This window comes from Camarhynchus parvulus, chromosome 1 (genome assembly GCF_901933205.1).
Source record: "Camarhynchus parvulus chromosome 1, STF_HiC, whole genome shotgun sequence".
NCBI classification, from domain to species: Eukaryota; Metazoa; Chordata; class Aves; order Passeriformes; family Thraupidae; genus Camarhynchus; species Camarhynchus parvulus.
The window spans coordinates 71,831,496-71,848,705 of NC_044571.1; the positions used below are offsets into that span (position 1 = coordinate 71,831,496).

Genomic DNA, 17,210 nt, shown 5'->3' on the forward strand with positions numbered 1-17,210 from the left:
TTTTCTGTATGCTGATGTTATTTCACAGCCTTCTGTATTTGGAGATCTAGTCTGGAGAATGAACCACTGGCACAAATGTTATTTGAGCTTTAAATAGTAGAGACATAGCTGTAAAATAATGCTATTTGAGATACTACGTGAAATGTTGACATGAGGTAGTTGCAATATGTCGGTGTATCCAAATTTGCCAAATAAATATTGTTCAGTTGTCTATATGAATAAATAGGTTTTCTGGGAAATCATGCTTAAAACTTGAAATTTGAAAACAAATTTGAGTCAGTCTACTGGAGGTCTGGGGCATGGGTAGCTGTAACAGTAGTCCTGAAAGGGGCTGTGGGAGGTTATAGACTCACGTTTTACAAGTTTTCTGTACCCACTACAGTCTGATTAGTATGACAAAAGGCAGATTAGAGCTATTTTTAAACAAAGAACAAAAACTCAGGGATTAAGAGGCTTGCCTAGGGTCGAACAGGTGGTCTCTGCTTGAGTTGGGAACAGAGCCTCAAGCTCTGAGTCCCAGCTTTGTGTCTTGATCACAGAGTGGGTCAGGACTAGGTGCTGTGAATGATTTGTCTGTCGTGAACATAGAGAAGCTGAAAAGAGCTCTTGTGAGTTCATTAAGGTTTCATTTGTGTGAAAATTATTGAGAAGATTGGCTCCTATTGATGCAAGAGCTTCTGCCTCTCTAAGTCTGGTTTCTAGAAGACTGGCTCTTTTTGCTCACGAATCAGCTCTATTAATGTCTCTGCATACAGGCGTTTGAGAAAAAGTGTAATTTAATAAGCAAAATATATATTGACTTCTGTTGCTACCACTGAATTTTTCAGTTGTTACTTGTCTAAATCATGCTCGATGACCAAGGATTTTATTTGTCTTGTGAGTTTTTTCTGTTGTGAGTTTGGAGGGTTTTGGTTTTTGTTGCTTATTTTTAATCTGTTGAATTTTGTTTACACTCCTGAGAAAAAGCCATCTCACCAAGGGAGAGGAAAGGGATTTTGTGTTTGGGTCTTTTTCGCATTGTGGGTTTTTTCCTTTGCGTGGTTTTACTCTGCGGTTGAGTTCAAACCAGGATTGTGAGGATTTAGAGCAAAATACAAGATTTTCTGTTTGTCTTGGCAGGTATGTTTTCTTTCTGCTGGTGCTCCCTGTGTTCTTTTTGTTTTGGGAAGGACAGCAGTGTGTGCTACGAGGCAATGCAGAGGCAATGCAAGGATGTGCCTCCAGCACACAGCTGATGAATGAGGCAACGCTGGCCTTTGCCAGTGTTCACATGGGGCAGTGCAGAAGCAGGGATATGGCTTTGATAAGAGGCTGATCTGTGCCTACTGAAGGAAAGAGAGATGGAGGAAGAGAAGCTTTAGAAATGAGGAGACACAATAGAAAATTTCTAATAAATACTGGGTAGAAGGGAAATCGGAATCCCATAGACATCAGTGTTTTTTCAAAGTTTATTCTTAAAAAAATCAATAACTGTTCAGATGTGATGCTAACAAGGAAATAGGAAGAGGGAAAGCCTGTATTTTCCCAATTGTTACTTGTTCCTCATTTGTTTTTTTCTTTTCCTTGTAGTCCTTTATCATTTATTAAAGGTTGAACAGTTAGTGGATCAAGTGGGAAGCCAGGCTTAGTGTAGTATCATAAAGGAGAAGATGGTGAGTTTGGGGCTGCTTCTTTCGTCACCTCACCCTTTTCCTTTCAGTTTTGCTTCTCTGTGCTGCTTGCCCCACCCTCCTCGGATGGGGTGCTCGCATATTGCTCAATGTCTTTTGGTGTCTGATCGACTCAGACTTCTCTGTAATTCACTCCTACTATGTATTTACTGGATTATGCCTCTTCTATAACCCTAAATTATATTCCTTACACACTGGCTGTGAACACCGAGAAGGACTGGTGTGGATAAGATGAAAGGAGACTCATGAGCTTGTCTATTGTTTTCCTCCCATGGGAACTGCCAGCATGTTCTCTCTCTCTGAAGATGTTGAACAGTGGCTTGTTTAGACCACTATTGCTGTGTAGTTGTGATCCATCAAGTAAATTAGCTATTAAGCTAATTGGAAAGGTGAAAACAGCCAAATGTGTGTAAGTTGAGGGAATGTCAGCATAGTGTAAAAATTCAGTGAATATGTGTAACTGAAGGAACTGCAGAAGACTGAAGGCGGGTCTCAGAGGGCTTTTTAAAATGTTTTGAAGTAGAAAAAGCTGACTGAACACTTTCTAACTAGATTATTTCTTTTCACACATAACTTGCCCAGAGCTCTGTTTGCAAGAAAACACACCTAGCAATACATAAAAGATGTTGTAAAATAGCTTTTTTGTTAGTTTGAAACCATTTCATGTGTTCCTTTGCTTATCAAAACATGCTTTGCTTTTAACATTGCTTTTGTAAACAATGGCTATATTATGCTTCTGCTGAATTGGACTGATTGTGTTTGCTTACCACATCCCTCAGATGCTCGGAAAGAGTGAAATGTTTCTGTCATGGTTTGCTTTCATTTATGGCTGGCTTGGATCTGATTATGTATCCCAAACGTTTTTGTAGGTGGTGGGCTGTAGTGCAGACTGGTTTGAGGGTGGTCACAAGACGCTGTTTTGCCACATGTAGTTGGTGGGTGAAGTCAGCTCATTTCTTACAGGCAACCCTTCTGCTAAAAAACACTTGCCGACTTCGGTAGTGCAGTCTTGCACTGAGAAAAAGAGCAGTTAGTTAACTTTGAGTTGTCTGCAGCCCCTAACTAAAGTGTTATGACTGGTGTTATTAAAATGAAAAAAAACCAACTGAAAATCCTGATCGGGTTAGCTTTTTACTTTTATACTGAAGACTACATTTTCTGAAAATCACAGTCCTGATTCCTCTCCTGAGCCAGGAGTTTTCAGGATAATGACTTTTTTACATATTTAGTAGACTTGTGAATGAATTAGTGTTTTCATGCCTCAGGGTCTTCAAAGTATAGAAAACTCTGGTTTTGAAAGCTATGGGAGAAACTAGTTTTGTATTCTTTTCATAGCATCTAGTTGCAGAAGGTTAGCTTTTTTTGATACAGTGTAACGTCTAGGGTGTCTAAAATCCTGGCAAACAAAGCAGTTTGTACTTTAGAATGCATAACTTTGTGTTAGTAATACAAATTATACTCCTTGCTGTTCCAGGAGACTGCAATGTCTCTTGTCAGTAAGGAGCTAGCTCTGATTTCCCCAAAGCACCGCCCTTATGAGAAGCACATGGTGATCCCTTGTAACGCTCCCTATCTGAAGAGTCTGTTGTGTAAACAGAGAGAAGGTAATTCCATCTGCCTCCTCCGAAAGAAATCTCTACTGAAAATGCTAATGCAATATCTCTCAAGCAATGGCAAGGCGATACCAACAGCAGTTCTGATTTCAAACTACAGAAAAAGCTGAGGTATCAGCACTGGCGTACAACATTTGCATGTTAAACGTGTAAAAGGCATTCCCGTAGGAAAAGAGGGTCACCTGTCAAGAAAAGGAAAGCAAATTAAACAGGTTAGATCATTAGTTAGTTAACTATGTTTATGTGCCTCTCATGAATTTAAAAATACAGAAATTGAACCACTCTGCATGCACTTAATTTTGCTGTAATCTCTCAGCATAAGCATGCATATTATCATCTTAAATGAGAACCTTGTCTGTTATTATAAATAATTAGAATTCCTGTTGAGGTGGTCAGACTGGATATAGATTATTGGAAAACGAAGTGCCAGCTGAGGAGAAAGATTATCTTCTATGGTGCCTTGCACTGCATTGATCATACTAGTTTATAGGGACAGGTGGACATGTGCCTTTTACATTAAAATGCAATCTGCTCTCTTGGCAGTCCTCTAATGAAAAAATTGTTACGAGTGCAACAGCCTGGTTTCTTGAGGAGTTATCTTGTATCTGCTCTTTCTTCTGTCATCAGAAGGACTCTATCCCTCTTCTCCCTCCCAGCCCTCTATCTGCAGTGCTTGCCCCAGCCCCTGCATCTGCTAAACCATTCCTGACAGCTCTGCAGCAGTTGGCATCTTTCCTTGATCCCTAATTACTGTCTGGTCAACAAGCAGTGTGGTGCAGTGACCAGTTTGGTGTTGTCTAGCTTGCTCAGGGGACTAGGCAGAAAATGAGCAGCTGAGCTCAGAGCAGCTCTCTGCCAGCAGGGAGTTTGGGCTTGTCTCTTCTGCTGTCCAGCAGCTTTGATGAAACTTAGTGGTGCATACTTTGTGTGAGACCTATCCTGAGCCTCAGCACTTGTCTGAAACTGGTCCACAGGTAGCATGGATTTGGAGTAGGGTAGAGAAGGGCCTTAGGGAAAGCAAGGAGCTGAGTAAGTGTCTGAGCTAAAGCAGGAGCTCTTCCTGTTTTACTTTCTTGTAGCCATGATCACTCACTGCTGCAGTGCTTCCACATCTCCTAGATGTGGACTATAAAGCTTTGCTTCTTGCTTTGAAAGGGCTTGGGTAGCATGAGCATTTAATATTATGGAAAATAACTTCTCTCCATTTTTTCTCTGGTAACAGCAGGAGGAGATTTCTGTATGCCTCTAGAGTTTAGAACAGTGATCTAAATGTCACTTTCATTTTTAATCAGGAGTTTTATGTTCCTTCATCACTTAGGAGTCTCTGTTTTCCTACAAGACGCTATGGATAAAAGGACCAGAATTTCAAGCGTATATTTTCAGCAGACATTACTTTGAGGTCATTGACCCTCTACATACAGTGAACTTCAGGTTATTCTGTCTGTTGAAATTTCAATAATTAAAACTTTCTTCTCTACTGACTCATATTTTTATGACTTAATTTCATACGCTTTTCATAATCAAAGAATTTACAGGGTTTAAAGATGGGTTTCAGAGCTGCGTTCTCGTATACCTGTGATAGTTGAAATGCTTGGATGGCACTGGACCTGCTTTTACTCTTGGAACTTGAGACTGTGATGGAAAATGGGAGTAAGATAGATTCTAATTGTCTGCCTAAAATTGTGCCTGTTAATGCTGAGGGTTCATGCTGTTCATTTTGCTCCCATTCAGTGCATCACTTTGTTAAACAGCTTCCTACAACTGTATGATTTTATGCTGGTTTAACATGTACTTTTCTTACAAGTGTTACAAACTGTAGGTTCCTGAAACAGCTTTTATGGAGTTTTGATCTCTGTCATTAACTTCTTCCAGCTGGTGCATAATCTTCCTGTAATAGGATGAGTATACATTTTTTTCTTATTAGAATATATAAAATGTAACAGAAACATTTGGAAAGTAAGCACAAGCCACTTTTTTTTTGTGCGTGTGTAAGCTGATTCTCCACCAAGGTGTGATTCAGTTATAAAAGAGATAATGAGATTGCAACAAATTCATGTGTTCTTTTAGCCGCTTCCCCAATATTACCTCCTTCTGCTGTCACTAAACTGTTTTCTGTGGCATGTGCTTAACTCCTTCTCTCCCGCATCAAGAAACAAGCCAGCCAGATTTTTCCCACTCTTCTGCTTTCCTTCATCCCCACAATCTTCAGTGGAATACCTAATCTTTGACTGTCCTCCCTTATCTGTGCTAGAAGTCAAGTTCCCCCTCTGCAGCATTTCAAGCCTCTGCTTTTCCTTTTTTCTCAAATGACCAAATGGCTTATCCATTCCTTCTTCATCTTTTCTTCTGACTCTTAAAGTTTTCTTGTGAGATTGTCAAAGACAAGCAGATCGCAAGAGCAGGATGCTTTGCAGTTTCTGCAGCAGTCTCTGGTGCTGTACAAGGTGCAGCATTGGCTTAAATGTGAAGCATGGAACCATTTCAATCATATGATCTACAGAGAGAGGGTTTCAAAGCAGCATTCTTTTGTTTGTGGTGTTTCACTTGTGCATCTCGATGTGTGTTTGTCTCCAGTGTGGGCAATTTTTATGCATCTTTTGTGAAGTGCTAAGTGCAGAGATAGCTGTTTGGGCTTTGGGTTTTTTTTTCCTTTTTTAAACCTCTTTGTGACAAAAAAAAATTTAGAGCTTGAAGAAATTCATCTAGAATTAAGCAAGCTGCCAGTGCAGAGAGAATGAAACAAAGTTTAGATTAAATTTAAATAACCTTGAAAGAAACAGACATTATTTGCTTGAGGAGACCTAAACACATAGTTATTGTATAAGCTGGTTTGCAGTTGTATGTGGTGGACTTAGAACTTATGTCAAGTGCCTCGTCTACTGCCTTGTCATAGGTGTGAATGCAGAAAACCTGTTACTGTATCATTCTTCATGACAAGTAGTCATTGCTTTTAGCTTTGTCAAGTTTGGATTTAAAAAATGAGAGAAAGGAAGTGAATTTCCACATATTGCTTTGTGATTGATTGAAGGATTTCACATCTGTTGATTTGTGACCTGCAGATTTACCCTGAACATTGCAAAGGAGCCCAAAACTTGGAGCAGAGCTCTTGGAGCAGTGTGGTTTCTGTTCTGTTTTAAAAAATCCTTTGTGACTAACACTCAAGTGGCTTTTTTTACAGTATCTGAAAAAGGATGCAAGGTACACATAGGACTTTGGTGGGGATGTTTTGTGTGTGTGCATTTTTATCTATTTAATCTGCTGCTCCTTAAATTTCATGTTATGGGGTTTAAATAATTATATTATGGCTGTGTTCCATGGTAGATACCTGCTGAGATAAAGCTAAAGCAGCAAGCAGTGTAGAGAGTAGGCTTGAACTTCTGTAATAATTAATAATTTAGACAAATAATAAATTTTGACAGTGGAAGGCTTAAAGACCATTGAGTAGTAGATCCAGTTATGTTTTTCTCTTTTGTGTGGCTGTGTTCTGTTAACATCCTCAAAGCTGGAAATATCCTATGTTTCTCACTACTTCCCAGACTTGCAGAACCCTATTGCCAAGTTAAGAGTGGAAGTGGGAATCTGTTTGTGAGCAGAACCAATGATCTGGGAGAGCTTTTAGACACGTGCAGAGCCTCAGGAGCTGTGCTTCCATGCCTCAGGATTTGTAGTAGTCTCCCACCATGTGACAATGCTCTCCTCTTGCTGCACGCCTTCTCTGAAGGCTTTAGTCAAGCAGATGCACACCCTGCCCCCATCCCAAATTATGACAACAGGTTTAAGGATCTGGGCCAACTCACACCTAGTTGTAGGTCTTTAGAAGCAGCCACTCTCCTGATCTAACTTCCTACAACTCACTGTGGTGGCTCACTTTTGTGTTAAACAAGCAGCAGTCACTCCTTGGACATCATAAATATTGTTTCCCACCAGAGTGCCCCACTCCAGTACTTCACTTGCAACCAAGGATGTTCTTGCAACTGTGTTCCTATGGAGGGTGATAGCCTAGGAAGATGACAGAAGTTAATTCTCTCAGTAGGAGCCATGCATGCTTCAAGCCCTGCTTGTTTCTTGTTAGGCAGCGTGCCAGCCCTGCTGTTACCTCCAGTGCTTTTCCCTGGGAGCCCTAATGCATCTCTGAAGAGCAGTAGACAGAGCTGTTCTCCCCTTGGAACACATTGCATTAGGATTTACAGTATTTCAGTTAATGTTCTTAGAGTCCTGACTTTATACTTTCCAAGAATATATGGTGAACTGTCAGCAGGCAGGTGAGCTCTGAGGACTTTTTTAGTTTATTTATTTGCTGGAAGCAATAGTTACTGAATGAGAGCTCTTGGATGATAGGCTGTGCTCTTTTGTATGCTTGCCTCTCTGTTAGCTCTGGACTACTATCAAAGATTTAGTCTAGATTTTCTGGAGTATCCAAAAATCCCTTTGCAGTGGCTCATACAGTTTTTGTGCTGTCACTTTTTCATATTCCTAAGTAGTCTGGTTAAGTAAACTTAAATGAGACCTAGTGCAACAAAGTGGTGTCCTTCTGACCTTGTCCTCTATCCAAAACTTTCTGTCCTTTTATTACCAGTGATTTTTTTCCCTCTGCAGCACCTGGATCTTTTCTTATGTTCCTAGGGAGTTGCTGTTATTTCTAACTTTTTGCAAAGAAGCTAGAAGGGTGTAGATTTAGCTAGTCAAGCTTTGTCTCGGGATGTCTCAGTCTTAGATTTAATGTATAACATTTTGTTTCAAAGCAGCAAAGCCTCCAGCATCAAAAGATGCCAGCATTTGTTACCAATCAAATTGATAAGCCATATATGAACAGATTCCCTAAATCACCATGAGAAGTCTTTAAACCTTTGTTTATTCAATAAATAGTTTTATAATTTAAAAAATACTAAATATTTATTAGTATTTACAAGTCCAGTTTGTTGAAAACGGGAGTTCCCCATTGCTACTCTCCCACAACTAATATACTTGTTTTTAAATGGCATGTTTTTCAATACAAAAGTTCCTTAAAGGGCTGAGTCCAGGAGCTTGGCTTATTAATATCTTGATTGGAATCCAGATTACATTACTGGCTACTCTGTTGTCAATGTACTGCGGGCTGAAAATCAGCTCTTAACACAGGCAGCTCCATATTTAACCTCAGGTGGCAAATACCAGTCAAACCTGGCCAACATTGCAGACTTGAAACTTCACTTAGGAAATCCAGTGACATAATGCATGAGGGGAGGTCAGCTTGAGGGGCAGTTTGATTTCTTCCATTACTCAGTGAACTTGGTGACAGCAAAATCTTCCTCTCAGAAAACAGAGTGCCTAATACTTTGTAAGGAGATTTACAAGGAGATCTTTATCCACAGAGTTTTGCAAGAAGATTTGATCCTCACATTTCAGGAAACACTTGTTGCAAGCTGGGCCAGTAGGTAAGCAAGGAAACTGATTTTGGAAGAGTCTGAAGCCAAACATGAAAAAGGAGCCTGATTAGCAAAGCAGGTCCCTCCTGGCTGCTGACCGCTCTCACTGCTTGGTGAGGGTTCAGGTCTGCAGGTCACAGCAGCTGTGTCTGGAATTTTTGTTGTCCATGAACTGACACCTCTGCTCTCCTGCCAGCTGTGTGGAATAGATAAATGAAGACTTGCTTATTTTCATCTGTCTGGTGTAGAAGTAAATGGGTTTACTAGTAATGTCCTCAGCCACAAGACAGTCAGCTTTAAGTGACCTTTACATTCAAGGCAGGTATTGACTGGCAGTCACAAACTGCATATTGGTGTTCTTTTCATCAAGAAGAGTTGGCAAATTGTTAATTACTTGAAAAATACTGTTATGAAAATGTATGTTGGTTGGGTGGGATTTTTGCTTGCTTTGGTTTTTACTTTATATATACTGACAGTTTCTGGTATTACCTGCAGAGCGCCTGATCTTGTGCAGGGTGCGTAAGACAGCTCTGTACAGCACAGTGTTTGTCAACACCAGCTGATTATCCTGTTTGTCACTCCTATCTCTTGCAAGTGTCCTAGTAGTGTCAGCTATAGAACTAGAGGAGTTATTCCTAACACAGCAAGCATTTTCACGTGTGTAGATGCTCGAGTGTAGTTTTACTATGAGCTTGATCTGGCCAGCCCAAGGATAAATACCTTTCCTTCAAATGCAAACGTAATTAATTAGTAGTGTGGACCTTACATAGCTCCATTCAGATGCTTCTGAGTTTCCATGCCTTTCTGTCAATTCTGCTTTTTCCTCTTCGCTGATGTGCCAGAGAGAGCACAGCTCACTGACTGATGCAAGTAAGAGCTCTCTTTGTCTTTCAAGAAGAAACCAGGCTTTCTTTTGGCTCTGTCTGATAGCTTAAAGACAATATTGGAAGCAATCTATGCACAGCACTTCCATGCTACTGAACAATAAAGCTGTTACTGTTATGATAAAGCAGAATTTTTGGTAAAAAATTGAATGAAGTCCAGTAACATGACTAACCAGCTGAAGAAAGTGTGTAGAATTCTAGGGTTTAAAACTCATCGAAATGCAAATAGAATGAGCAGTGTCAAGAGTAATTAAATAGCCAAAGAAAATCAAGTTACATTAGGGGGGGTTTGAGCAATTATGGTAAATTGAAAGTGAGTAGTGCTTCTTGTGGAATGGAGCTTTTCAGGGGCAGCAGACCAGGTGCATTGCTGGAGCTGAGTGCTAACTTCATATTTAGAAAAATCCTTTAGTAATTTGGGCTGATACATCTCTTAATACACAGTAGTTGGTGTGGACACAAGTGTGGGACTGAGGTTAAGACCTGGCCACACTTTCTTCTGCATGCTGACCAAGTGTAACTCTTGCTTTTGAAATCATTTAAAAAGTGCAGGCTCCCTTGTTGAGAAGACCATTAGGAGACCTTTGGTAGAACTTTCAAGAATATTTTGTAGATGCAGCGGTAAGGAGCCATCTGTAGGATTTTGTGGGTTCCAGAAGTCAGCTGCCTTTGTAGCTATGTTTTTGAACTGTGTAAGTGGTAGCACAGAATTTACTATTCCCATAATATATGGCAGAAATCTTCCCAGTTGTCATAGCTAAATTCATTGCTAAATGTAACTCAGTACCCAAGAAGTATCTTGCATTGCTTATGCTAATTTCTGCTGTAGACTGGTTGTGTTTATGCATGTACTCTCTGTATTGAGGCTGAAAAGACCTTGGTTAAATAAAAAGTTGCTTTATTATTGTGATAAGAGAGTATTTTCTGGGCAGCAAGCCTCCAGCTGCTCTCAATTACTTGTTCTAGTGAAAGAATCATGTTCATATTGTTTAAACCATAAATCATAATGATAGCCGGTAACAAGTAACAGAAACATTCTGCCGTGCAAGTTGAACTGCGTTGTTTGAAATATGAATTCATTTTGCCTGTCCCTGTGATAATGCTTCTCTGAACCCTGTACCGATGGGCATGGGGATCACGAGTGTAGGAAATGTGGTCATAAAACAGAGCATCCCCCTTCGTACCAGTGTTTCTTCCCTGGCTGCATTTTCTTCCTCCTATTTCCTCCCACCCCAGATTCTCATACATACTGCACTACCTGCAGTGCCTTTGAAGGCATCATCTTGTGATCATTTGAAGTCACAAGGCAACTCTCTCAAGTGCTCCTGCTGAGCACAGGATGTGTGAGGAGTTTGGGCTCTGGCTCTTGCTTTAAGGCATCGGTGGCCCTGACAGCATTTCTTTCCCCTCTCATGCCCGTGTGTGACCCAGGACAGTGAGAGGCCACTTGCTGTCATTCCCCCTTCACCCCTGCAATGCCCTGCTGTTTGTGGTCACACAAACTTGTAGTGTGGTAGGCACTGACTTCATTGGAAGCTCAAACATGACCCTGAGTGCAAGCTCTCACTTTTTCTCTGTTTATCTGCCATAGGGGAGTGGGTAGATGGTTAAGAGGGGTAACTTTATACACCCTTGCAGGAAGAGTTGTCCACCACAGGTCACACCTCTGAGTCAAGCATTGTGTCAGACGTGGCTGATGGTAAAGCCGTGCTGCAGGCCAGCCCCAGGCAGTGCTGCTGCTGAGGCACATGGTGTGGCAATGTGACTCTTGGTGCTGGCTCAGCACAAAGAAGCCACATCTCCTGCAGCTCCATTCTATAAAATGTTGCTTTCTGAATCCCCTGGCAGTGTGCTGGGAGTGGAGAAACCTGTGTCCTATTCCTGGATATCTGAAGTTGAAATACATCAGTCTAGTACTGTATGAAGATAATACAATTCTAAGCTCATATGGCTCAAAATTCTGCAAAGAGCATTCATGGTGGCAATTGAGTGTGCGATTCCTGGACCCCCATAGCCTTTTAGCAGGGACCTGGCAACATCTTCCTGCTTTGGCTTTTGGCTACATGATGCTGTCAACTTAGTCATCTTGAATCATTTCTCTAAAACAACTCCCGGCTGTTAAGGGAGGAGAGCACCTGGTGCCTGCCAGCTGGGAAATAAGAAACATCTCAGTGTGGGAAGGTCACAGAATTAAGGCTTTTAGAGAACAGTGGAGAAGTGCTAAGGTCTTCATGTTCTGTTGCTGCCCTGTAACAGAAACCAAATAAGTATTTGCTCATGGAAATTTACTCATTGTCCCGCTTGTATCAGTAAATGGTGTTTCTGTCAGCTTCTTGTGACTGATTAGGGTCTGCTTTTGCAAATGGAAATTATGTAACCATAAATCTAAGTTACACTTTTAATAAAATGCCATTTTCTGAACAAATTAAACAGTGAGACAATGTCAGTGGTGCTTGCCTTTGCAGATGGGGCAGTGCCTGTAGAGGTTTCTGTTGAATTTCAGTAACTTCTGGAAATATATGAGTGTGTGTGCATGGGTATATATGTGCATGGGTAAGTATAGATATGATTAGTTATTTGTTTGTTTGTACCCCTTTTCATGAAAAGCTGAGAAAAGTTAAGGCTGTGCAACTGGTGAAGGGATGCAATTGCACTTTTATCTCTCCTTCTTCCCACCCTTAAGGAATGCCAGCCAAAATGTGAATGTTAACTTTGAAATTTGTGGAATGGCTGGAATAACCGAAGTGTGACTCCTGCTCAGAGCTGTCGTGGGTGTGGATGTGGAAATAAGCATAGCACTTCAGTAACAAGATCAGTTCTTGTCCTTTGCTATACTTCTATATTGGTTGGAGTTTAATTTCTTCCTCTGCAAGAAGTTTATCTAGCTATGGTTGGAACATGCCTTTTAGGGGAGTAGGAAAATGTGATTGGGGAGGGGGGAGTTTATTCCAAGCTTGAAGACAAATTTCTTTTAGCATGCCTCTTGCAAGGTCTTGGGAGATCATAGCACCTCTTTGCCTCAGAATAGAGAGATTTGGTTTTTTCCTATTACGCAGTAAGTTGGATGGTGCTTGAACACGTCATAGCAACCCTGAAAATAAGCCTGAAACTAAAAGCAAACCAGCTCCCTAACACTTTTGTTTTAGAGATGAGATATTCTGAGAGGTTTCCTTGAAGCAGCTTCAGAAAGCTTTGGAGCACTTTTTAAGTTGACATTTCTATCACTTCACACTCCAAGAGGAATGCTTCCAACAAGTGACATTTTCCCCCAGTTTCATTTGTTACACAGCTAATGATGTCCCTGTGTCTGCAGGATTGTTTCCTGTGATAAAGCTGTAGGCTCCTGCCTCTTTCGTTCTTGTGACATAGGTGAGATGAAAGATAACAGACAACAATGTGAGGAAAAGAATCTAGGAAAGTGTAACCAACAACTGGGGTCACAAAGGAAAGTGTCTTTGTTGCCAGGGGTGATGCTAGGTGTCTAAATCAAAACTAAGACAACTTTTTCCTCTGTGAAAGTCAAATGCACAATTTGTGCTTGTCCCCTAAGTGGACAGAGCTGTAAAGTACATTTGAATCCAGCCCAATATAGGCTGTATGGTATATTTTAGAGGTAGTATTCTGTAGAAAGGGATTCCACATACTTGAAATTGTGTGCTTCATCTTCCCAGAATGTTGGGAGATCCAGTGTGTAAGGTGCTCAATGGACCAGCTGTGACAGTGTGTTGCACTTCTATGTTTCTGGGCAAGCTGCAGCAGCATGAAGTTCAATGTAGGCCTGTCTACCTCTCTTTACGAGCAGGTTTGCTGCACTGCTTCCTTAGACTGATTTTGGAAACCCTGAGTTAGCCAAGATAAAGCTCAGCACTGCAGTCAGACAGACAGGGCTTGTTCAATTTGTTCTACTCCCCTGGTGCTGTAGCGCTGAGAGGTTGAATCCTTTGAAATTTTGAGGCCATAGTGAAAACTCTATGTGCCTGAGCATGCAAGTGCCTGCTTCTGAGATCTTTGCATTGAAGTAAACTGCAGCTTTCACTGTCTAGTTATGTTTTATCCTTCCCTGGCAATATCTTTCTAGAACTTCATAAGTCTTCTCACAAAACCAGGAACTTAATACTAAGAAGCAAATCCAAAGAATATTTTTCCTTTTATAGCTGAGCAATAGATTGATATGGCAATATATTTTAAAATCCTCAAAAGAGCAGCTGTTTTACACCACTTATGTTTCTGAATCATGGGCAGTTTGTGTTGATTGCAGTGCTTAAGGCATTAACTTTTGCTGACACATCTATCTAGTGTATAGTGCTGTTGCATCCTGAGATTGACATATAAACCATATAAGCAGTGTTTATTTTGTTTAAAAAAAAATCAATAAGCAACAAGGCAGCGCTGCCTTGGGATTTTTCCCCCATACCATGTCCCATACAAGAAACCATATTTCAAAAATGTTTGAAGTGAAAATGGCACTAATTTAGTAGAAGCTGGCACCCATCTAAACATTACGAGCAGTAGAGGAGAAAGGTGATAGGGAGAAAACTTGTAACTACAGGTGAGGGATGGGGCCCACAATGGCAGTGTCATGTTCTGTGAGGTTTTTTCCCCTGATGTAGAGCTCAAAAGCAGGAATTGATTTCTTGATGGTACGAAGCTTCTTGTTAGATGTCCGGCCTAGCAAATACTTAAAAGTCTTTTTTACATAAAGATTGACTATTAACTTATGTGAAGAAAGGCTTTGCTTTGCAGTATAAAGATCCTGTAAAACTGTTCATGTGTCATCTGCTGAGTGGATGTGGACTAGTAGGGTTGCTGTTCCTTTAATCTACGTGACAATGGGCATTAGAATTATGAAAAGGATAGAAACAGTAACATTAACTTGCTTGAGCCTCTGAGACAGAAGAGAACAGGACATCTTTTATTTCATCTGAGGATGTTAGGACAGGATGAAAATTACGTTTTCATGTTGGCTTTTACCTCAAACTGCAGGAGTTTCTCAAATGAAAATTGTTCTACACAGTCTTATAACTGCATTCTACCCTAAGGGACCTATGTATGAAAGAGAAATTATCTCCCTGGTGCTGTGAAGCTTAATTAATTTTTTGAAGGTTATTTAGGGATCTTTTTGATGAAGTCCCACTTGTGATAAAATACTATCTTTTTTTTTCCTTGTTTTTTTCATGCAAAACCTGTTCGTTATTTTAAGTCTTCGAACATCAGATTTGGCTCACAGCTTTGTTTTGTGCTGAGAGCAGAAATTAGGCTACAAATTAAGGAGTACTTTAATGATAATTATATCCAGATATCCTGAAGTTTTATAGATAACTCTGTTCTCCCACCCCCAACAGAGAATAATTAAGAACTTTTTATATTTCTTGTCCAAGGAAATACATGTTTATGAATGAATGTGTGCAAAGGTGTTTACTTAAGATATGAGGAGCCAAAGATAAAGCTAAATCTAAAGTACTTTTAGTATTTTTTTAAGTTAAACAAACATACTTTGCAAGCTTATTTTACTTCTGACTTTTAAAATAATTTTTATCTTTTCCTTGCATTGTTGAAAACATTTTAACTGGAGAAATAACACATTGGTAAAATTTTAAGCAAAAACACTCACAGGATTTGCTTTAAAAATAATTTGGCCTCTGAAGCATGCAGTTGAGTTTCAGGCAGAAACATGGGAGCAGGCTGTGCAAGTATACATAACTAATCTGAAATGAAGCTGTTCTTTAGGATTGACCTCCTTGAGTTTGAAGGCAACATTTTTCTATCCCAAATGGTAATTTCTTCCTCCTTTAGATAGAAGGGATCGGAACCTTTTCCATTAACTTTGCAGAGGCTTCTGTGTACAGACAGAGGGTGGATATTTAATGAAAAGGGATGGGAGCAAGAAAAAAGGAAAAAGCCCTAAAACGTGTCTGAACAAAAAGGGGGTCATCTATACATTGAGGTATCATCTCATTACGCCTCTTGTTGCCCTTGAAAAGACTCTCAGATGCATAATGCAGTTGTAGACCCTTTCCCTGTAGGTATCTGCAGGTAAATGACAAATGCCACCTCTGTAACAAAGCTACCCTTCAGAAGGAAGTCTGCAATGCACACTCAAGCCCTGCAGATTTAACAGCCTAGTGTGCATCTGGAAAATCTTTTGAATTGTTGCACAGGTTAATGACAGTAGAAATGTCAGAGCTGGGAGAGGGGAAGCAATGTGTAGTGAGCTAAACTGCAGGAGGCACAGTGTGCCCTGTTAAGATTTCGCTCGTGCTGGTGATCAGAAGCTTAAATTTACTGCGTAAGATGGAGTCAGGAAGGATCCTTTCCTCAGTGACTTTCAGTAATTCAGTGTCCAAGGAAGAAATCCAGCATGGGAAGTGATATGAACACAGCAACCAACAAGTCCACAGCTCTCTGTTCAGCATCATCCCTGAACCGATAAACTGAGTGTGAAGGTTTTGGAGAAGCCTGCGGGCAGGAAGATGTACTAGTCAGGCAGTGTACAAGGTAGATTTGAACAATGGAATTTGCTGTTGGCATAAAAGGAGATGAGGCTATAGGAGATAAGGAGGTGGAGAGATTTTAACTATGTATGAAGAATTCAGGTCAGGAGGGAAAAAAGTAAAAAATAGTATGTGACAGGAAGAGAGAAGTGGGGGTGGGCGGGAGATTTAAGGAAGAAGGTTGAGTGTGTAACAGTTTCACAGGGGAAGTAAGAACTTTTAATTTAGTTTTCTGCTTTCCAGTGGTACACCTGTTGGCCTAGCTGTTGACTCAGAAAAATGAGTTAGGTGCATATAGGAAGGGGAATATGCATAAATTCTGTCTTATTATTGTCTGTGGTGTGCTCACTTCACTAGCCTGGGGAACTGCATCTCTTCAGCTCTTCCAGTAACTCACCAAGCATCAAGAGCTGGCAGGAGGAATACTGACTCCTGTTTTACCCCAGTGTTGGGTGGGGAGGCTCTGCTAACACCTGAAGTATGCTTTGGAACAAGTCAACAACCTCATATATCTCATTTTTAGCCAATTATTTAATTCTGTACAAATTTACCTTTTTTTTTTTCTCTTCCAGTTACCATTTCTTCAACTGCCGAAAAAGGTAATTTTTTAAAGTTTTTATGAAGATTTGAATAGCTGCTTGGCATGCAAATCCTAAGGGACATAGAGTTTAAATGTACTCCTTTATGTGATGTGTGAGCTCTGTGTAGTGAGTAGATGGGTGCTAAGAAACAATGTAAATATTGTACAGTTGAGTCTGTTTTGTTTCTAATACCACAAACTTGGGACAATGACAAGATCTGTGACTAATGCAAGTAATGCAACTGTGATTTAAGTTTGCATTTATTTTTAAATGGGTACCTACTGAGAACAGAAAAAGGAGAAGAGAGAAGGAACTGCAGCACATACACAATTCCATTTTCTGTTTAGGCCTGTGACCTGAAAAGACTTCTGGAAGAGGATGAATTGTTGTTGGTACTGCTTAATATTTTCCAAACAGCCCACCAAATTCCTCAGAACTCCATTCTTAAGGAGTAGTTAGAATTGTGCAAAACACAATTAATTCAAAAGTGGCTACACATTATAATTTTAAATTTCCAGGTCAAGTGTTTGAGGCCTTGTTTTGAGAAACTTTAATCTTCTTATTGG

The 17,210-nt window shown here is 40.3% G+C and overlaps 1 protein-coding gene across 1 annotated transcript in view; it reads left to right on the forward strand.

Annotated features, from left to right (window-relative positions):
- The window catches only part of ZDHHC20 (zinc finger DHHC-type containing 20), a 49,266-nt gene that overhangs the window by 1,197 nt on the left and 30,859 nt on the right, over nucleotides 1-17,210 (forward strand). Inside the window, exon 2 of the mRNA XM_030971781.1 lies at nucleotides 16,636-16,662. Coding sequence (XP_030827641.1) covers nucleotides 16,636-16,662 — 27 coding nt within the window. The remainder of the gene's footprint in view (nucleotides 1-16,635; nucleotides 16,663-17,210) is intronic.